General features: G+C 43.9%; 1 protein-coding gene across 1 annotated transcript in view; it reads right to left on the reverse strand.

Annotated features, from left to right (window-relative positions):
- The window catches only part of LOC126188512 (ecdysone-induced protein 78C), a 733,752-nt gene that overhangs the window by 136,084 nt on the left and 574,176 nt on the right, over positions 1-23,492 (reverse strand). Inside the window, exon 3 of the mRNA XM_049930114.1 lies at positions 1,281-1,405. Coding sequence (XP_049786071.1) covers positions 1,281-1,405 — 125 coding nt within the window. The remainder of the gene's footprint in view (positions 1-1,280; positions 1,406-23,492) is intronic.

Genomic DNA, 23,492 nt, shown 5'->3' on the forward strand with positions numbered 1-23,492 from the left:
TGCTACATATTGTGTCCGTTGCAGAAGATCGAGCGCTCCCAAACGGTTAACTAAGAACCCAGTTCGTAGTCGGGAAAGTAGCAGCCGGAATATGAGGGTAATCGTGCGATGCAGATCATTTGCGAAATCGAGTATTAAGCATCGAATAGTGTCTGTTAAACGCCAAGAAGCAGTGCTGTCTGCAGGAATCCCGCTCAATTTACGGACGTTAAAGCAGCTGCCAGAAGCTTCGCCGTAGACGGTAACCCATCCCAGTTACTCCCTGACCTCAGCACCGATACGAAGAACGACGAGGCGGTCTGCATAAGCAGTGCGGCTGAATACGTGGTCACCGAGAGATATCCAAGAGAAGCATTGACGGAGACCAGAGAGCAACGGTTCCATGGCGAATGCACACAACAGTGCAGAGGGTGGACAGCCTTGATGCACTGATCGAGATGAGCGGAATGAGACGGCCATTGTAGAGTATACGAGACGTAGCTCCACGCAGGAGGCGCATTGCGACGTCGACAGTAGCATCAGGGTATCCCCTCCCAGGTAGTCTTGATCGACCCGATCGAATGTCTGGCTGAAGTCAAGAGCTGACAAAAGTCCTGGCATGCGACGTGCATGAGCAAGAGCGATTATGTGCTGACAGCGACAGAGGGCAGTGCGGACGTTATTGGCACCTGCCAAAGTAGTTTGTTCGGGGGAAACCACGTACAGAGCCGTCTGTTTAAGTCCGCAGCCAACAGCCGGATCTTTGTGTCGCTGTTGAGTGACGTCAAGGGGCGATAATAACATATTCGCGAGGTGCCCCAAGGCTTGTGGATGGGAATGAGGAAACGATCAAGGAAACCGCCTGGAATCGGCACGAAAGGTGATATAAGGTCCTGAAATTTGGCCAGAAGGGGCCAAATGTCCTATAGAACTCCAGTGGGAGGCCATCAGATCAAGGCGACCTGTTAGAACCCACCTGAATAGCATCATGGGCTTTGTGATGTTAGCAAGCAGATCCATCGTCGCATCCACGGGAATAGAGCCAAAGGAGAGTCTGGAGACCGCCAAAATGTTGGCAGGGTTGTGACGTTCCGAGTACATAATAACATAATGTGCATGGAGGGTAGAACCTATATCCCGTTGGGTATCACAGTTCCACCCGTCATCGGTCATAAGAACGTTAATCGAAGTCCGCCAACGGTGGCGTCGTTCCGCTATGACATGATACATAGATGGACGTTGTAATGGGGCGAATAGTCCTTTCTGTGGACGTGACAGGTAGGAAGAGTTTTCGTACTCACCTTGCATCCCTCGCAGGAGGTGACCCCGTAGTGGTAGCCGGACGCCTTGTCGCCGCACACCTTGCACGGCACGAACGACTTGGCCGGCGTCGAGCTGTTGGAGTCGGCCGCCGCGTACTGCTGCTCTGCGGACAGAGACAGGCACTCAGTCGCCGCGTTCCCGGCACGTCGGCAGGCATGGCAGCACAAAGGAGACGTACGTCCAGGCATGTTAGGTGCAATACATGACAATACACAAGTGGTAAGGACTACAAAGTCCAGCCAGCGCGTGCCATACTCATACACAGAGAGTCCTAAAAAGAATGACCCGATTTTAACTTGTAATAATATTGAGACAAATGTCACTAGGTAACTGAAACAGCACTAGGTGTAATCGGCATGGTCTAGAGTTTCAGAAAAAAGCCGCTAGATATCGCTACGAGCGCTGACCTGATCAGTTGACTGCGTAGCAGCGAGGAGAGCTCCGCCTACCACCCTAAGGGAGCCATGGGTCTGATGATGGTTTTGTAGAAAGAACCGAAACCGGTTACCTATATCATTAAAACATACATGAGTGATCAAGACTGAACTTTAGTCAAAATATAAGAATATCAGTTGCTGTAGCTTCAGTGACAGAAGACACCTTACGATCAGTTTGGGATGAATTCAGCTATCGGCTAGATGTCGTCCGTGCAGCCAGTGGAGGACATACTGAACATTTATGATGGATTTTTATAAACTTCTGTCTTTACTGAGTAATTTAGCATGCAATTTGTTGATGTTAAGCCCTTCTTCCTAATAAATAATTCTATTTAAAATCGGGTCTTTCTTTTGGGACACCCTGTACATCTCCATCTACAGCTATAACCCGCAAGCCACCTTACGGTGTGTGATGGAGGGCGCCTCCCTTCCTTTCTATGTTTCGATCGAGAATGGTGCTTGCGAAGAACGACAGTCTCTCCGTATGAGCCTTAATTAATCGTATAAATAAAGAGGAGAATGTATTTTTTTCTCGGAATTTCAGAGAACATTCTCAAGTTCGTTTCAATATAGCGTGCTGGAGAATGTACTTCCCATGAGAATGTTCTCAGCATGAGTAAAAGGGTAAGGGAAGTTACTCAAAGCGAAGAATATTCTCTGGCTTTCTATGAATTAAACTAGAGAAGTTTCTGACAAGCGGAGGGCATTCTCCACTTTTCGAAATGAGCTCTGTAGCATACTTCGACTTGAGTAAGTTCTATTGTGATTAAGTTTTAGCGAGATTTTTTTGTAGAGGAAATGGTCCAAATACTGACCAGGGTCTAATATGGACTAATTGTTGCCTAATGGCGTGCAGATGCTGCAGTCTAGTGGCGGCAGTGTTAAATTGTTAGAGAGGGATCCAATTAGCGAAAGGGATCAATTCATCGCCAGCAAACGAAGCATTCTGATGCAGTGGTATAGAACGCCTCATTTTACCATTTCCAGTGCCTTGGAACATTTTGTAGGTATGTTTATTAATTTTATGTACCATTAGTTGTTAAAACAAGGCATTTCTTGTTGACATCATCTTGTTACTGGTATTCCACAGTTCGTTTGACGTTATTATTTATTGCATAACGTATTTTTACAATGAGCTGCCACCACTCTTAAGTGTTCTTATCCAGTTGGTCTAAATATGGGTTACACAACCGGGTCTAAATATGAGGTAGCCCATATTCTGCACAGCTGAAGCAAAACGGTTGATTCATGATATCTGTTGTGTCAGGAAGCCAAGAAAATCGCTGAAGTATATCTGAAAGGATGATAGACAGTGCTGGAATGAAGACGACATGGAAAACCTATTTCAGCTGTCAGGCAAAAGCGAATGGGGATGCTGAAAGCAGCAACGATGTTTAATTTACTTCGTACCACACTCCAAATCTTAAGTGAAAAACGTGACATGACTCCAGAGAAAACCCTATTTGGGTGCAGAATTAGGGGAACAGCTGGTTGAATGCCTACTTATCATGGAACAAAAATTCCACGGATATACTAGAGCAGATTTGAGACTGATAGCTTTTCAACTCTCAGTTAGAAATGGTCTGCAAACACCTTTCACGTGAACTGATGCTGGCATAGCCTGGCTAGACCTTTTCCCGAATCGATACAAAGATGGCTTATCATTTTGCAAAGCACGTGGAAAATCGTTTAAGGGTCACTAGGCTTCGACAAAGAAAATATCCAAGCCTTCATTAACCTTTTCGAATAAGCCTACCAAAAGCAGAATTTCACTGCAGAAAGATAATCAACGTAGATGAAACAGGTCGTTCAGTTGTTCAGAACAAGATCCCATTATGTTCCAGGGAGAAAGGGTAAGAAACAGGCAGCAGCTTTGACGTCTGCTGAGAGAGATTCTACAGCGACAGTTATTGCCTATTGGAGTGCAGCTGAGCAGTTTGTTCCTCCTATAGTCACTTTTCCAAGAACGACCATGAGCCACGTTCTAATGAAAAGATCTCCTCCGGGGTCGATTGGCAGGGGTCATCCATCTGGATGGGTGCAAAATAATCTGTTTACAGATTGTATTGCTCATTTCAATGCAAAAGCCAGCCCGAAATAAGAGTCACAAGTTCTACTGACTGAAGATGGGCATTATAATCACGTACGTAGCACTAATATCATTGACATGGCGGGAGAAAAACATGTGACTACCATCCCTCTTCCTCCTCATTCCATCGGTGTCTGGGTAACACATTCATGGGCTCACTGAAAGCATGTTAGTGACGAAGGTAGACAACTAATTCGATCCTCCCATCGCTGTTTCACACCACATGACATAATGGAGCTGTTTGGAAATGTACATCTCAAAGTCCGGGCTGGGGAAATTGCAGTGAGCGGATTGAAAGGAAGTCGAGTGTTTGCTTCGAACAAAGACGTATTTCCTGATTCTGATTTTCTACGCTGAGAAACTGAAGTAGAGAAGACGTGCAGTTCTAATACATCAAAGTCCCCAGGGATCACTCCTAACGTTATTGCCTTACGATCATATTCGATATCCGCTACTCCGCAGGTTCTTCCAGGAACATCAGCGCAGTTGAGAGCTTTTGAGATTGCTCCAGTTCTTGGCATAAGGAAATTAGCAACAAATCGTGGTCGTAAGCCTTAATGTTCGTATGTCTTTAATGGAACACCACAGCGTCGCGAATTGTATGTAAATTTTGAACAATCTGCTCTCGAGAAGGGTAAGAGAAACTTATTTTCTAGTGGCAGTAGGGGCTGTAAATGGAAAATCAATATTCCAATAGCAAAAACGCAGACAAATGAAAGACTTTCGAAAGTGAGACAACAGTCCTCAGATTCGGAGGACGATGATGCAGCTCTGGAACGACCTCTAGGAGAATATCCAGGTGATGAGGATAAAAGCTGGAATTTTTGCGAGGATCTCTTCTCTGAGGACTCAAGGGGATAACTTTGGGTCATATGTTTTGAGGGAAATATGTGGGTACACAGTGGATGTGCACATTCTGAACTAGATACGTACATTTGCGACTATTGCAAATAGACATTTTCTTTCATAAAATATTGTCATGTGGTTTTCTGTATTTTGAACCGCAAATACTTATTTTGTTCATATTACATGTGTATGTTTAGCTTCCCCATTGCTAGTAAAGCTTTCTTAAAAGTAACGTCGATGCCTGACATATTGGTGTTCTTTTTATAGCATTTTAGAAGAAGTCCATGTTTGGACCATACCGAGCCAAACGACCAATTTACAGTCCTCAGTGATTACGCTATTTCCTACAACCTTTACATCGACTCTTTATTTTAACCTCATTGTTAGAAAGCCAACATGTTCCAGAATTTCCTTAAGATGTTTTGTATTTGAACGTTCAACAACCTTGGCAGAATAAACTTTAATGGGTGTGGTAGCACTTATTTGGACCATATCCTCTAAAACTAGCAGAATTTGTATTGCTCCGAAGGCAGAAAAGGTATACATGGTGGTTATAATAAACCTTTTGCTACTTGGGCCAGTGTAGACAAGGAACTATATACCTGTGATGTCCAGCTTTATAGGAATGATGTTCAGACTGTTTGCTGCAGGATTTGCGTTGTTCGTGGTGTTAGTGTCATGACTGACGTCAGGCGTGCGGTATTGGTGCTGCGACGTGGGGTGACGTGGGACCGAAACACAAGCATCAGTGTGCATTATAGCTGCAGACGTGCAACATGCGCCTTGACAAGGTGAGCATAGCTTTACTCGTAAAGCTATTTTGTCGTAACAGCAGCAACAGTGCTGCAGAACACGATTCGGAAGTTCGAATTAACTGGTGATTTGCGGATTGCTCCTGGAAGAGACCGACGACCAATTGCTCCACAAATTGTTGAGAAGAAGTTCCTGTTACCATGTCTGAGAATGCTGGACGCGTGAGGTCACTCGGTTACTCCACAGCACATTCGTAGAAAACCGAATCACTGACCGATCGTTCCAAACTTCGTGGGTACCAAGATCACCAGATTTCGACCTGTGTGATTTCTTTTTAACAATGAAATTTGCCAAACAGCCGTGCAATTGAGAAGCTATTTTATTTTCGGTACCAGTTTAGGCAATTCATTGTGCCAACTTCAGGCCCCAAATCCAACTCCAAAAAATAATCGACATTGGCATACTGGGGCCATATGTTTCTGGATGTCGTAAATTCTCAAGTGCTTCCCTCGAAGACTTGAGTTGCAGTCAAGTGATTCCAGGCTGTCGTCGATGCCGATGGATGTCACATTGAGCAACGTCTGTTACCCTCTCTCGTGGAAATTAAAATGTCTCTCTTTCAATGGTTTATTCGTTATTTCTTTTCCGCATGACTTCACAAATGTTTCCGTAAAGTTTCATTGTCCTACAATTACTCGTTTTTCATGGGGACCATCTGAGGTAGCCAAGTTTTGATTATAACTACCCTGTATATAGCCAGATGAAATGCAGTGGTGAGAACCTGTAATTTATACAGGTTTAACATTAATAAAACATTATATGGCTGAAGTAGGTGAATAAGAAAAATTAGTAACTGGTTTATTACAAACCTGCGATCTGTTTCTCGTAACGAAACCGCACAGGCGCCTGTTTGAGCGAGTTGAAAGAAATGTAAGACTAGGTGTGTGTTCTCTGTCGGACGCGGCAGACGACACACGCCGAGAACTTTTTCGAGGAGGAGGAGGAGGAGGAGGAGGAGAGAGAGAGAGAGAGAGAGAGAGAGAACTCCCTCGTCGGAGAATATGCTTCGAATTTTTTATTCATACGAAATTGAGAACTTTCTGAGAGAATATTCTTTTGCTCTGAGAATCCTCTCCGAAGGCTGTTATCTTTTTTATTCATTCGACCCAATGTGTGATTTTATAATCACGGTCTTTTCGCGATATGTATATAGGAGGATATAATTACTTGCCCAACTCTTCTTGGGGTGAAACAACGCTCTTCGAATTTTATCCATAAATAGTTATGTCCCACAAGACTTCTCGTGTGCCGGCCGGAGTGACCAAGCGGTTCTAGGCACTACAGTCTGGAACCGCGCGAGCGCTGCGGTCGTAGGTTCGAATCTTGCCTGGGGCATGGATGTGTGTGATGTCCTTAGGTTAGTTAGGTTTAAGTAGTTCTAAGTTCTAGGGGACTGATGACCTCAGAAGTTAAGTCCCATAGTGCTCAGAGCCATTAGAACCATTTTTGCTTCTCTTGTATTCCCTGCCATTAATGTTTAAAAAGCATCTCCATAACACTCTCTCCTTTACTAAACGAGTCCGTGATGAAATGCACCGTTGTTCTTTGGATCATGTCGATATTTTCTATTAACTGTAGTCGGTGAGGGTTTCGGACTGACAGGCAATGTTTGAAGAATCGGTAATAAGTGTGTTATGTAAGCCAGTAAATAATGAATTACATTTCCTTCTGATTCGTCCAGAGAACCTCAGACGAGCATCTGCTTTTCCTATTTCTAGTTTTATCTGATCATTTATTTCAGCTCGGCATTCTAATGAGGTGATTCGTTACAGCTGTTAGGAATGTGGAGAGCTGAATTTTTGCCATCAGCTGTACAAATCTATTATTTATTTTCCGTTGGTTTCGATCGTAGCGACTATCATCGCAGGAAGAATAAAAAGTGTGAATGATGTGATTATGCTATTCAACTTTCGATTGGATAACTTGGAAACAGAGTCATAAAATATCAGTAGAACCAGAATTTCGATACTAACTCAAAATTGACTTCACTGTGATTAAACAGTACGATCATTAAGGCGGTAGCTGCCATTTTTTGTTAGATAGTGTAAATTACAGTGAGGAGGTGTCACCACTGCTGTTGTTTAGTTCGTTTACAGCGTTCCCTTGGTTGTAAGGTGTTCGTTAACAGTGATGACATATTTGCAAATACGGATTAGAGATTCCCAAATAAAATAAAACTGTGCAGATTACGTCTGGCGGACTTGATATCTGAATTCAAACAGATTCCCTTTCACCGACTGTCGGTTTAACGGATAAACTGCGTATATTAAAATGCTGTGTGTGTTGTTTTACTTTGATTTATGTATGTAAACTACCAACACTCGGGTCATACGCATTGTGGTAGCCGCAAGTGAGATATTGCTTGCCCGCTAGCGCAAAAGTGTGTATTGTGGTGCGAGCAGTTACCCCGTACTGCAATACTGCAGCTGATAGAATGCGCAGCACGCCGCTGGCTTACCTCATGTCACTGCCCTGCCTCTACGTATTTAGCCTCAGTGTTTCATTTTTATGATAAAGTTTTCCTTGACGGTGGGTGTTGTGGTTCTTGTACCATCAAGACTCGCCGTTCTTGGAAGTCTCCGGGTTTACAGCTTTACCTGCGACCATTTCCTGCCCGTCACTGAAAACTACATTAAGCCAATCTGTGCGTTCTCAGCTGTGGCTATACGCGCTTTCCATCTGAGTGGAAATATGGTACCAGCTGCCGCATTCTACCTTCCTCAGCGCCTTTAAAATTTTCCCGAAAAATTTTGCAAGCGAACATATTCGCGCTCTTTTTAACATGCAGCTCACGCCTACAGGCTTCGTCGCTCACGTCCATTAGTCCATCACTGTAAGTCGCTCGTACCCATCCTCTCATACTTTCCGTTCTCACTCACTGGTTTAGCCCAACTTATTGTTATTATCTCTTTGTGTCTCTCTGTCATTGTCTCCTGTCTCAGAGCCTCAGCCTCCTTCGTTCTGTCCTACTACTACTGTCTCCTTTCACTGGCACTGTCTGCCTTTTGCTCTATGTTACTGCTACTATCTCATTCAGTACTTGGCACTGCTGCTCTCTATTCTGTTACTGTCTCCTCTCTTCCTCTTTGTAAGTGTTACACACTGTCTCTCTTTATCACTCCAATTTCACCTTCTCTTTATTCTTCTCCCACTGGCACTGACTCGTTCACTCTTTTTCTAGTTCTGTTAACTACGTTACACTCCCTCTGTGTCCTCTTTCTCTCACACTGCCGTTGTCTCCTTCTCTCTTTCTATACCACAGCTACCGTCTAGTATCGCCAAATATTTATTACATTTTTCGTCTCTTTCCCCCTGTCACTATCTCCTCTCTCAGCATAAAAAAAGCGCAGATAGGTTCGAAAGCCAAAATTTTTGGGGAAATTTTTGGTGGAGAGGATGGTAGAATGAGGCAGTTGGTAAAAAACTTTTCAGTCAGGGTCTTTTCAGCAGGAGCATATTCGCCTTTTCTGTGCTCCGATAACAGCATTTTTTCCGCTGTTTCTCTTCTTACCCCAGCTACAGCATGGAATGTCAATGTAGGCAAAAAACTTTATGGGCCAGTAAAATTTTGATAGTTTATTTAAGTGAAATTGAAATAACGGAAAACTAATTTTACACCTCAGACAGGATTTTAAGGACACAAAAATTTTACATGTGCTTCAGTACTACAACATGCGGTTCCCAGAACCATTATAATGATAACGGAGATGCTTTACAGCATATTTTCCCGTGCTACTTCACGTTATAAATTACGATTTCGCCTCACACCGGTTTTTACGGGTGTTATTTACTTGTGCGAGTAGGGTAACTTTGAGCCTTTGTACCTCGGAAATGGATAAAGATACCAAGAAATTTTTGAAGGTTGTCAGAAATCTGGATCTTAAGAATATATCATTAAAATTACAGACCTTTACTGTGAATAGTAGTTTTGGAAACCACGACGTTGTTTTGGTACTCAAAAATCATGTTTTAGGGTGTCTCTCGATAAAAGCACGCCGTCTTCAGGGCACGAGTGGCCTACCGGAACCACCCGACCGCCGTGTCACCCTCCATGGAGGATGCGGATTGGAGGGGCATGGGGTGAACACCGCTCTCCCGGTCGTTATGATGGTATTCTTGACCGAAGCCGCTACTAATCCGTCGAGTAGCTCCTCAATTGGCATCACGAGGCTGAGTGTACCGCGAAAAATGGCGACAGCACATGGCGGCCTGGATGGTCACCCATCCAAGTGCCGACCACGCCCCACAGCGCTTAACTTCGGTGATCTCACGGGGACCGGTGTATCCAATGCGGCAAGGCCTTTGCCCCAGGTGTTTCTCGATAACGGATAAAAAAATTCAGAAAATGGGAAGATGCCACTTCCAGATGCCTAGAGAATATAAATTGATATTGGAGCAATTTGATGACGTTAGTTATTTAGTTATCCGCCTCTGATGGCGAAAAAATGGTGAAAAAAGCTAATTTCAGGAACCACCTGTGAACTAAACTGCGTATCCGTGAGCTCCATATGGCGCCCCGTAGACAGCCTCCAATGGAAAAAGAACCAACCGATTTGCTCCATTTGCGTAAGCTGGAGGAAGTGTGTAATATTCAAACTTTGATCTTGTACTGTAGGATTGTTACAGTAAGAAGATTCTTTCGTTGGGAAACAAATGGTCCCTAGCCTAAGGGCTATCCTAAACTCTTGACCCTACCTTTCTATCACCAATAAAACCGAAGGTATGGGCCCCGCAGGAGTTCCGTGCTTATGCGCAGCTTCGTGGAACTTACTGGTAGCGTATGCAGACGAATACATCACATCATATCACGTTGACTTTTATATCAACTGTGTTAATGTTGTTAGAGATTTGGGAGGTTGACTAGCGTCTAATAAGGAGAGTACAGCAGGATTATCCCAGTTAGCTTCTACTAGAAAATGATGTGTAAGATCTGTGCCACCCACAAGTTGTACCGTGCCCTTCAAATTCTTGGTCACCATGCACTCCTCCTAGTTTTCCGTATCCATTTACCCCGTGTGAAGTTCTTTCACCTCGTCAAACACATTGGATACCTTCCTCAGTCCTAAGTCGCCTGCAAAATTGGATCCCAATACTTCACTTTATTCTGAACCCCTAAGAACTTTTGGCTTTATCACTAAGTCCCACTTTCCTCAGAGCTCCAAACACTTCACATCTGTTGATGAGTTTCTGTATTTAGCGCAGCTGAAGACAGGGAATGGGTGGGCGGTAACAGACATAACGGAAGAGTAAAATTGGAACACTCTTGGCAAACTAAGCTGTCTTTTCCAAATTGAACCTTCGACGTGTGTGAGTTGGGTAGTTTCCAGTCACTATGTGTTATCAGTTCTGTCTTACGGCAGTGTGGAAAACCACTTAAAACAGAGGGCTGCTCGATGAGAAAAGGAAAGATGCGTGATGGTATTTTACTATCACAGAGAACACACGAGAATCGGATTTTTGTATTTTTTTTTTTATATTTATGGTTCGTGAAGTTCAGAACTGAAACATCAGTTTCCCGAAGCAGTCAATGAAACTCCAAAAAATTCTCCTGAAAATCGGCTTTGGAGTTTTTTGGGCGCCTTTAATACCCTAACGTTAGGTCGATTTTTCAACAGACGGTGTGAGTCTTTGGTAGAGTGCTCGCCTGGATGGAAATGGCCTGGGTTGGATTCCCGGCCCTAGTAAATTTTTAAACGAAGATATATGTTCCACGAACATTTCCGTATATATAAAGAAGGAAAAAATAATTTTAATTTTTTACCTAACAGATCTTTACTAACAATATTTTATGAACGATCTGCAATTAAGAAATTATATTAGAAATGAATACTAGACGTTTGTGTGCGATACAGAAATAGGAAGACATACATTTTTCATAAAAATGATATTTATTAATTAACCTATATTTGATGAATTTTATATTTAAATGACACAGATATATAGATAATGAACCCAGAACACGAACTTAGAAAAGCTAAGATTGCTGGTGAAGCATTTATTTCGATAATTAGTTCCGGTAAAGCTAAGTTACCATCTTCGGATCTTATGTTCTACAAATTCACACAGTTTCCCCCCTCTATGCTATTTATCGTGTCACATCACGAATATGCATGCGAAGATAAAGTAAATCACTGGATATCGGCATGTCAAATTTAAAATAAACAATATATACAAGCATAAGGACAGTGCGCCGAATAGAAATGCTCATGCTCACACAACAGCTGACTATAAAAATGTATACACGATGACATGAGCATTCGAAATGAATCCACAGAAGCTAATGACTGCAACGAGACTGAATGTAGCGATTACCAATCCCGAACGCTTCCAATCTTTTTTCCTCCTCTATGTATTTTACGCTTGAGAACCTTTGCTTTGAAACTTCCATCAGCCGGTAATCGAACCCAGTCCTCCGTTCCCTCGCCCCGACCCCCGCGCGTCGGAACCACCACAGTGTCACAATGCCTGTAGAAAATTCGATCTTAACCTTAGGGCGTTCGGAAAACTTCAAAGTTAATTTTCTCGAGAACTTTTGAGAGCTGCATCGAACTGCTTCGAGCAAATAGGTAACTCAGTCATGAACTCCACGTACGATAAACATAAAAAATTACAAAAATCCCGATTGCCGCGTGGTCTTCCTGTGAGAGAGAAAGAAAACAAATAAGTTGTCGCGGAACAAACTGTAATGGAAGACGCGATGAAAATGAAATAGATGGGAGCATAACATGTTGCTAGAGTTGTATATAGTGGACGGGGAAAGTAAATACTTTCCTGGATAATAAGAGGTTCGAAAAGACTAAGGCTAGGGTCTAATGGAAGCTGGGTTGTTGGCACTGGAAAACCTGCATGTGAAGCACAGTCGCGCGCAGCTGAAGACTTTTCCAAACTGTGCGTGATGCTACAACATTGCTGTACAATTACAGTATAAAAAGAACTTGCGCCGACTACTCCCATGTGGCGATGTGGCGAAGCTGCAGCGCGACAATTTGAGCGTGGCCGCGTCGTGCCGTACCCGGACACAATGGAGGAGCGCTGTCAAGGCTGCGAGCTGCGGCCGCACGCACGCACGCACGCACCCACCCACGCCTCGCCATTGAATTGTAAACCGTGCCGGTGGCGGCGGCGGCCAAGGAACCGCGCTAGGGGCTCCTCGCATTCTCATGCTGTCGCTGCCTCTCGTCTGATCTGTCCTGTGAGCCACACTGCCGCACTGATTCACAGGCGTCGAGTAGGCAAAACTTCTCACTCTAAATCCGGAGTTTTTGGCTTGTCGACTCATGCAACAACTGCTCGAAAGTAACGTGCTCCTAAAATAGCGTGAACACCTCGAACTAATTTATGAGAATAACATGATGCCATAGGAGCAACGACGTATATGACACAATCTGTTACCAAAAAGTCTTAAATATAAATTAACGTGGCTTCCAGTGTTTACTAAGCGTCACTATTCGCGAATATGATTGCACGTGACGGTTATTCGCAATATTTCCATGATTCAATTTTGCCCGAGAGTTCACAGACTTCACTGCGGCACAAACTTCGCGGATGCCGGTTCTATTAAAATTAAAAATTCCGTTATTTCATAACTCAAACATCGATTGCAAGCGAAAGAAGTATGCCCAGCAGACTGCTTCAGAAGAAAGGACTTTCCTTCATTTATATTAAACAGAGAACCTGCCTAGCTAACGGCTTCCAGGAGCAAAAATTTGACTTTGTACTTCATAGAATTATTGGCCGAATTTAAAAATTTGAAATCCTGTCAGAATCTACTAGTTAAAAGGCGTAAGGTTTAACCCTAGCAATACCAAACCTTTTTGCATATCGCGTATTATCAAAGGGGTGGGGGAGGATTACTTTATGTCCACCTTAAGAAAATAAAAAAACCAAATTGTTTTATTGTAGTTAACTTAAATTATCAATTCAGTTTTTAAAGAGGTGCTAATAAGTTAGTTGGATCCAGAACTTGAAAATATATTTTAGCACTCTCTTAACATTTCAACACACTTTCAGTAACGTGTGCTACCAACGGGTTCCTTAATTCTTGTTGCCTTTTACTCTCAACATTTTAAAGACGTACTGATTTCAAAATAAGGTCCTGAATCTGAAAATATTGATTAAGAGAGTCATGGAGGAAAGTGACATCGTCTGCTAAGACTTAAATGGTTCGGTTAAGTTAAACTGAAAAATTTACACATTTATGGGATCTGGTAGAAGAATTCATCAAAAATAGTACATTTTTCGAAATCTTAAAATGTGAAATAACTGACTAGATTACAACATTATTAATAGGTGGGTATGGAGTAACCGCCTCCCCCCATTCGTATTGTGAGCGTTAACACAGTAAAACAGTGTGTATGTATTGAGGCAGGTGAACTTACCCACACTTCAGTCATTCAGTAATTGAGAATGACCACACTCATTGACTCTCAAAAAACTTTAGACATAATTTCAAACCTTCACGCAATTTTTTTGGCTGAGACCCCCAACAAATTGATGAAAGCAGAGAAGTTTTTCGCTTGCTGGACTTCCCTTGTTCGTGCAGTAAAACTTCAGAACCAGGCAGTACGTTTTCATTTGTTACTTCTTTACTATTAAGTCTATTCATAACTCGTTTTGCAGGCAGTATTCACACGTGTCATTGAACGATCCTGCAAAATTATTCGCTGTACGACACATAGTTCAGGAGATGTGAAGCTATATACATTTAGATCCGTGAAAAACTAGGTTTTGCATAAAACAGAGTGCGTATCACCCACACAGTGCTTCATTATGACAGCACATATCGATTTCCAACAAACTTTAAACATAATTTCGAATGTGATTCTTGAGTTTCTCCCGGCGTATTTGATAATTTCGAATCTTTCATAACCTTTTCTCCCTTACCTACTTAATGAGCATGTTTACAATAACTTTTTTTGCTGCCAGTCACGAATTCCTTTTATTTACACTTTACTCGATACATTTCGGAAATGATCCCACTTTCAAGTGCATTTTTCTCCGTCTACTACGCCATTTCTTCGTAATGTTTTTGTTGTGTGAGGTTCTGCTTCGTTCTGTTGACTTAAGTTTTGTTATGATACAGAAGCACGGAAAATTGTGTTTGATGCTTAATATGTATCAGACTCTGCGTAAATGGAGCATAAGAAAACAAAGTCAACAGAACGAAGCAAAGCCTTACACATCACAAACATCACGAAAAAAGTGACATAGCACACAGAGAAAAACGCACTTGAAAATGAGTATCATTTACCGAAACGCGTCGTGTGCAAATATAAATAAAAGAAAATCGTAACTGGTAACATAAAAGTTATTTATAAACATACCCATTGTTTTCGCAGCATCAGTCTTTCACAAACCATTTCTAATGGATCAAATCAGATTACGTGCTTAACGTCAACTATTTAACACTTTAAACCATTTTAAAGCAAACAGACGTTTCAAGCTATTTTATATAGGGGAGTCCCGTTCTTTAATAAATCCAGCGTCTCAAGAGTCTCACGGCATATCGTATCGGCGGGCCAGGTTCAGGATTCAGCACATCATCACGGCGTCCGATATCGCAGGCGTCCTGAAGGGACAACAAGGGCAGTGATCTGGGAGGGATCAAGTACACCCCGAAACGACGTAGTTACCGCCATCTCAAAGCAGGGCTTCCGAAGGGGCGTGCCTACCTCCCAGCGAGCGGAAAACAGGCGCACCAGGATGTCATCAACTTCCACTCCGAGCTAAAGCCCTCGGCAGCTGTTGGTTGGTTATTTGGGGGAAGAGACCAAACTGCAAGGTTACCGGTCTCATAGGATTAGGGAAAGATGGGGAAGGAAGTCGGCCGTGCCCTTTCAAAGGAACCATCCCGGCATCTGCCTGGAGCGGTTTAGGGAAATCACGGAAAACCTAAATCAGGATGGCCGGACGCCGGATTGAACCCTCGTCCTTCCGAATGTGAGTCCAGTGTGCTAACCACTGCGCCACCTCGCTCGGTCTCGGCAGCCGTGAGTCCGCTGTTGGACTCAGAGGATTCCTCTCCGGATTACGTAGACACTAGCCAGCGTAGAAGGAACGGCGACGAGTTGTATTCTGAGTGCTAAGTGGAATATTATTGAATACTGTTTTATTGCGTCTATCGTCGCAACACACATCCTCGGTTTGCATCCTGACAAAACATTACATGTTTCCAGCCCCGGGGTGGCCGACCCTTACAGAAGTACGGTGTCTAATTGGATGTGAGGGCAGCCGGGAGAACTAATCTTCGTCTAACTTCACTAAAAGCCCAGAAAGGGGTACAAAGTCAGCGTCTGATAAACCCGAGGGAAGAAAGCAAGTGATCCTCGAGGGCTAGTGTCGGAAAGACGTAATTTTATGTTAGCATTAGTGACATCGTCCAAGGAGTGTCTCTTAAAGTCTGGTGACGTTGCAGTCGTGCGAGAGGCTTGCGGGGGCGTTCAGCCGTAGACCGGGAACGTTGAAACGTGAGACTACTTACTCGAGGACAATCCCTTCGGAAGAGTCAGGCGTGGAGGCATAGAAATCGAATTTCGTGGCAGGAGAAGAACACTGACTCTTCATGAGCTTGACTGTCATAAACAGACGTCATGTGTTTCAGAGTCTGCGTCCTCTTCCCGCAGTAAATACAAATAAAAGTGGCTCAGAGAACAGAGTTCCAGGATACGAAGAAACATCGCAGAGGAAAGAAAACGCGGTTCTAACCTCACCGCAACAGATGTTGAAAGTGACCACCATTCATCTCTTGGAACTTTTGGGTTATAGTCATCAAATTGCTGAAGGAGGATCGAAGCTGGACTCCTGGAATTGCTGCAGTCTTATACGAAATGTTCTGCTGCAGTTCTTGAAGACTATGAGGGCTGTTGCGATACACCTTAGACTTGAGGCCTCCCTACGCAAAGTAATCGCACACTGACAGAGCAGGTGCTCTGGGTGGTCTACTAGGGCCGCCACCAGACTTGTCTCTGGTAATAATTCTCTCAGGTGTGAAGATTGTGTAAATGTACTCCAAGGTTCGGCCGGCTGTATTGGTAGTTGCTCCATCGTGTTGGAAGCAACTGTAGGTCTTTTCCTCCTCCGTTAATGCTGCCACAAATTCACGTCCAATCGTATTCACTCGTCCCAGCCACTTACATTTGCCCCGCCCTGTGTACAGGGTGTTACAAAAAGGTACGGCCAAACTTTCAGGAAACATTTCTCACACACAAATAAAGAAAAGATGTTATGTGGACATGTGTCCGGAAACGCTTAATTTTCATGTTAGAGCTCATTTTAGTTTCTTCCACCTACGCTCAATGGAGCACGTCACCATGATTTCATACGGGATACTCTAACTGTGCTGTTAGAACATGTGCCTTTACAAGTACGACACAACATGTGGTTCATGCACGATGGAGCTCCTGCACATTTCAGTCGAAGTATTCGTACGCTTCTCAACAACAGTCCATGGCCTCCACGCTCTCCTGACCTCAACCCTCTTGACTTTCATTTATGGGAGCATTTGAAAGCTCTTGTCTACGCAACCGCGGTACCAAATGTAGAGACTCTTCGTGCTCGTATTGTGGACGGCTGTGATACAATACGCCATTCTCCAGGGCTGCATCAGCGCATCAGGGATTCCATGCGACGGAGGGTGGATGCATGTATCCTCGCTAACGGAGGACATTTTGAACATTTCCTGTAACAAAGAGTTTGAAGTCACGCTGGTACGTTCTGTTGTTGTGTGTTTCCATTCCATGATTAATGTTATTTGAAGAGAAGTAATAATGGTTCAAATGGCTCTGAGCACTATGGGACTCAACTGCTGTGGTCCTAAGTCCCCTAGAACTTAGAACTACTTAAACCTAACTAACCTAAGAACATCACACACATCCATGCCCGAGGCAGGATTCGAACCTGCGACCGTAGCGGTCGTGCGGTTCCAGACTGTAGCGCCTTTAACCGCTCGGCCACTCCGGCCGGCTAGAGAAGTAATAAAATGATCTCTAACATGGAAAGTAAGCGTTTCCGTGCACATGTCCACATAACATATTTTCTTTCTTTGTGAGTGAGCAATGTTTCCTGAAAGTTTGGCCGTACCTTTTTTTAACACCCTGTATATTCTAACAGAAAAGACGGAAGTGGCTGTTCGCTTTAGCAAGGAAGCATCTCTTATGGTCTGCTAAAGCTCAAGTGTTTTCATTCTAGATCTGTGGCCTTAAGCTAAGACAAGTTTCAGAGACATCCATCAGCGCAGTGGCGAAGGACGAGTAGTTTACTACAGACGTATTCGTGGGCTTCTGCGCAGTGTTTCGAAATCCCCACATACAAAAATGCTTTGATCAATAAAAAGGAAGGTTGGGGCTTGAGTCCAGTCGACGGCGTTGTCATTATAGACCGAGCACAGCTTGAATCAGAGGAAGGAAGGATGGGGAATGAAATCGGAAGTGCTTTTTCAAAGGAACCTCTTCCGGCATTTGTCTTAAGCTATTTAAGGAAATCCCGGGGAACATGACTCTGGATAGCCGGACAGGCAATTGTGTGGTCGTCTTCCCGAATGCATCACCTCTCTCGTAGTTTTGATCTCTCGAAGGGTGTATGCAGACGTCTGCGAAATTAGCTGAACGCCGTTGGTAAATACACAGATCTGCAGTATCACCCTGGAATAATCTGCGTCATACCTCGTGCACGTCATTATCTGGCGAGGTGCGTGAGTAGACCGATTTTTGTGAAACGTGTCATAACGGTAAACAAACGAGCCCTGTCGACGATGTTATGGAACAAGTAATATGGGGCAGCAGACAAATGCAATACACAACTTATAAATAAAGCCGTTGTAATAATTTGTAGTGGGTTAAATGTGATTTAATGAGGTACAATTTCGTGGACCGTATCCTTGTGTCAATGATCTGTTATTTCCAGTGCTCTAAGAATATTGCATATCATGCGCACAAAATCCTACACAGTATTACTGAATTTTAATTCAAAACTGCTATTATGTTTCCACCCACAAATTTGTCAATGCCACTGTAGGGCCACTGACAGCGCGATGCCCGAAATAAGTGATACAATACGGGTGCATCGTTCCTGTTATCATCTCACTAGATTTCAGCTCCCGGACGGGATTAACATAAACTACCGGATACTGCTACACTTTCCCAATCAGAATGAAACATCACAAACTTGACCTCATATTTTACTGTGAAGAAAAGCACACTTGCAAACTATCAGCCCCAGAAATCGAGCCGGTGGGAAAATTTGGACCGTAATTCTGACAGTACACAGTTAGGCCCTTCTCAAAGTACAGCTTTAGAACTTTAGCGCGCACCGGTTTTTTGTCACTCTCTCTGCCCAAATGCAGCCGCCAAATGCACGTGTGCGAAGTATTGTACAGTGGAGTGAGTAATAGGTTTATGAATTACTGTTTTGAGAGTGGTAACGAGCTTCATTCATTGAGTCAAAGTGCGCGGTATCTAACCAGTAGTTGGCGCCAGAGATCTCTTTGCTTTGAACATTTTTATGTTTCGATTCATAAATGCAGTGTAAATGAATGAAAGGAACTAGTGTGTCATTAGAGAAGTAGCGTAGTACCATGTAATTACTAACATCGCTATTGTGTGTTGCTTTCTTTGGATGTTAAAAGAAACTCTGTTCCAGCGAAACGCATTTGCAGGCGATGAGCTATTTTCGACGTGACTGGCACGATTAAATTGTAAATCGAAAGTTATCATCTTCGTTTCACAATAATTCTTCAGTACCTTAGGTCAATTAATTTTGATTTTGAGGGTGTATATAGCTGCAGAATATCGATACTGGAGTGTCGTTAAAATAATATTGAACTTATACTGTACGTGCGTGCTGTTGATATATTAGTTATTATTATTACATACCATTTTTCGCGTGAAACAACATGTGTTCTGGAACAATATTTAAAACACGTTGAACATACGTGTCCACCTCACGCGTCTTCTTCCTTCGCGTTCAACATCCAGCCATCAGGAGGGCTCTGGTCGTCAATCCACTGTACAGTAGTTGGCGCTAGAGCACTAGGAGGCTGCAATGCGTTGAAGCGACTGAGTGACTATCGGTGCGTGCGAAAGTTTAAAGGCTGTACTTTCAGAAGGTCATACCTGCGTACTATCGTAATTATGGGCCAAATGTTCGTGCGGGATCCATTACTGGGACTAATATCTCGCAAGTGTGATTTTTTCTTCTTAAAATACACTCTAATACAAAAAAAGACAAACCACAAGAAATTAACCAAATGACATGGAAATCGGTAGATGTGGTGTACCTGTACAAACAAACGATTACAATTTCAGAAAAACTGGACGGTTTATTCACGAGAAGGATTTTCTCAAATTGAGCAACTCAAGAACGCGTTGGTCCGCCTTTGGTTCTTATGCAAGCAGTTATTCGGCTTGGCATTGATTGATAAGAGTCGCTGGATGTCATCCTCAAGGACAACGCGCCAGATTCTGCCCAATTGACACGTTAGCTCGTCAAAATCCCGAATTGTTTGAGGGGTCCTGCCCATATTCTCCAAACATTCTCGGCTGGTTGTGATCCGGCGAACTTGCTGATCAAGTAGGGTTTGGCAAGCACGAAGACCAGCAATGGAATTTCTCACCGTGTGCTGGCGTTCATTATCTTGCTGAAATGTAATCCCAGGATGGCTTGCCATGTAGGGCAACAAAGCGGAGCATAGAATATCGTCGACGCGTCACTGTACTGTAAAGATGCCACGGATTGACAACCCAAGGGGTCCTGCTACGGAAAGAAATGGCACCCTACTCCATCACTCCTGGTTGTCGCCCTTATGGCGGGCGACTGTCAGGATGGTAACCCACCGCTGTTCCAGGCGTCTCCAGACACGTCTTCGCTGGTCCTCGGGGCTCAGTTCTAAGCTGGACTCACCACTGAAGACAATTCTAATCCAGTCAATGTGATTCCAGGCCCCACCGAGAACGTTTGGAGCATTACGGGCAGCGTCCTCCAGCCAGCTCGGGATTTTAACGACCTAACGCGCCAATTGGACAGAATTTGGCACGATACTCCTCAGGAAGACATCCAATGGCTCTATCAGTCAGTGCCAATGTGTGTCTTTTTTGTCATGGAGTGTATGAGATCAAGCTGTTGATGTTTCCTTGTGAGAAGGTGGGGGCATGGCACTGACCCTAATGATATTACATTCATAGCTTGCGCGAGTACGACGTCTTATTTTCGAGACACGATTCTCGCAAAGACGTACCAGGCGCGGTTGCAAATGGATTGTCGTGGGCGACACGAGTACTAAAACCGTTTATACAGGGGAGTCAGATGTCCTTGGACACCTTCAGAAGTTGGGAGATTAAAGGGAAAATTGAAATGTGATGATGGGAACATAGGTTTGACGTGGGGCCGCAACTTTTGGAGCGAATGTCATTCATGGCCGCCATCTTGAAATCCGCCATTTTGGATTCAAGGGTTTTTTTTTTTTTTTTTTTTTTTTTTTTTTTTTTTTTTTTTAGTGGGAAAGGGGGTGTACGACACATAAAATAACACTCGCTTGAGCTCTGGAATTTAGTGGTGTAATTTGTTTTTGTCTATCTTGTACAGTTTAGAAGTCAGAGTGGCTGCGGCGACTACAGTTGTGCATTGCACGGGATGGACAACATGCAGAACATGTGTTGTAGCAGTCGTTATGACGGTAATTTGCCAACTTTGAACATTAATAACCTCTAAACTGTACAAGATAGACAAAAACAAATTACACCACTACATTCCAGACCTCAAGCAAGTATTATTTGACGTGTCATACATCCCCCCCTTCCCATTAAAAAAATGAGTTGAATCCAAAATGGCGGATTTCAAGATGGCGGCCATGAATGACATTCACTCCAAAAATTTCTGCCCCACATCAAACCTATGTTCCCATCATCACATTTCAATTTTTCCTTTAATCTTCCAACTTATGAAGGAGTCCAAGGACTTTTGACTCGCCCTGTATTTTTACAAGTATGAAAATGTTAAACTTTTTAGGTAACTTATGGAGAATAATGTGACATGAAAATGACAGAGAGCAGTACGTCGATGTTCTACGTTCCGTGTTGTGGCCTTTCATGGCGGACCATCCGCGGATTACGTTTCAGCAAGGTGATGCTCGCCCGCACACGACCATAGTTTCTACTGCTTGCCCTCGTACTTGCCCCGTACCTTGGCCAGCGAGGTCACCGTATCTCCTTCAAACTGAGAACGTTTAAAGCATTATGGACAATACTCTCCAACCAGGTCTAGATTTTGACGAACGAACGCGCGAATTTGACAGAACTTGGCACAACATCTCTCAGGAGGACATCCAACAATACTATTAATCAATGCCAAGCCGAATAACTGCTTGCATGAGCCAGAGGAGGACGAACGTGTTGCTGTTGTTTGTGAACCCCTTTCTCTTGAATACACTACTGGCCATTAAAATTACTACACCACGAATATGACTTGCTACAGACGCGAAATTTAACCGACAGGAAGAACATGCTGTGATATGCAAATGATTAGCTTTTCAGAGCATTCACACAAGGCTGGCGCCAGTGGGGACACCTACAACGTGCTGACATGAGGAAAGTTTTCAACCGATTTCTCATACACAAACAGCAGTTGACCGGCGTTGCCTGGTGAAACGTTGTTGTGATGCCTCGTGTAAGGAGGAGAAACGCGTACCGTTGCTGACCTTGATAAAGGTCGGAATGTAGCCTATCGCGATTGCGGTAAATAGTATCGCGACATTGCTGCTCGCATTGGTCGAGATCCAAAGACTGTTAGCAGAATATGGAATCAGTGGGTTCAGGAGGGTAATACGGAACGCCGTCCTGTATTCCAACGGCAATCGAGATGACGGGCATCTTATCCGCATGGCTGTAACGGATCGTGCAGCCACGTCTCGATCCCTGAGTCAACAGATGGGGACGTTTGCAAGACAACAACCATCTGCACGAACAGTTCGACGACGTTTGCAGCAGTATGGACTATCAGCTCGGAGGCCATGGCTGCGGTTACCCTTGATACTGCATCACAGACAGGAGCGCCTGCGATGGTACTCAACGACGAACCTGGGTGCACGAATGGCAAAACGTCATTTTTTCGGATGTATCCACTTTCTGGTTGCAGCATCATGATGGTCGCATCCGTGTTTGGCGATATCGTGGTGAACGCACATTGGAAGCGTGTATTCTTCATCGCCATACTGGCGTATCACCCGGCGTGATGGTATGGGGTGCCATCGGTTACACGTCTCGGTCACCTCTTGTTCGCATTGACGGCACTTTGAACAGTGGACGTTACATTTCAGATGTGTTACGACCCGTGGCTGTACGCTTCATTCGATCCCTGTGAAACCCTACATTTCAGCAGGATAATGCACGACCGCATGTTGCAGGACCTGTAGGATACAGAAAATGTTCGACTGCTGCCCTGGCCAGCACATTCTCCAGATATCTCACCAATTGAAAACGTCTGGTCAATGGTGGCCGAGAAACTAGCTCGCCACAATACGCCAGTCACTACTCTTGATGAACTGTGGTATCGTGTTGAAGCTGCATGGGCAGTTGTACCTGTACACGCCATCCAAGCTCTGTTTGACTCAATGCCCAGGCGTACCAAGGCCGTTATTACGGCCAGAAGTGGGTGTTCTGGGTACTGATTTCTCAGGATCTATGCACCCAAATTGCGCGAAAATGTAATCACATGTCAGTTCTAGTATAAAATATTTGTCCAATGAATACGCGTTTATCATCTGCGTTTCTTCTTGGTGTAGCAATTTTAATGGCCAGTAGTGTATATTATCCAGTTTTTCTGAAATTGTAATAATTTCTTTGCGTTTATATGTACATCACTTTTGTCAATTTGCGTCACATTCGGGTAGTTCCTTGGTGGTTCGTCGTTTTTTTTTTCTCTCTCTCTCTTAGTGTGTGTATCACCCTAAATCTGTACCTGAGATACGAGTACTGCTAGATGCTGCGTGTAACGGGAGCACCGCAGCCTCCGTTACG

The sequence above is a fragment of the Schistocerca cancellata genome, chromosome 5 (assembly GCF_023864275.1).
Source record: "Schistocerca cancellata isolate TAMUIC-IGC-003103 chromosome 5, iqSchCanc2.1, whole genome shotgun sequence".
NCBI lineage: Eukaryota > Metazoa > Arthropoda > Insecta > Orthoptera > Acrididae > Schistocerca > Schistocerca cancellata.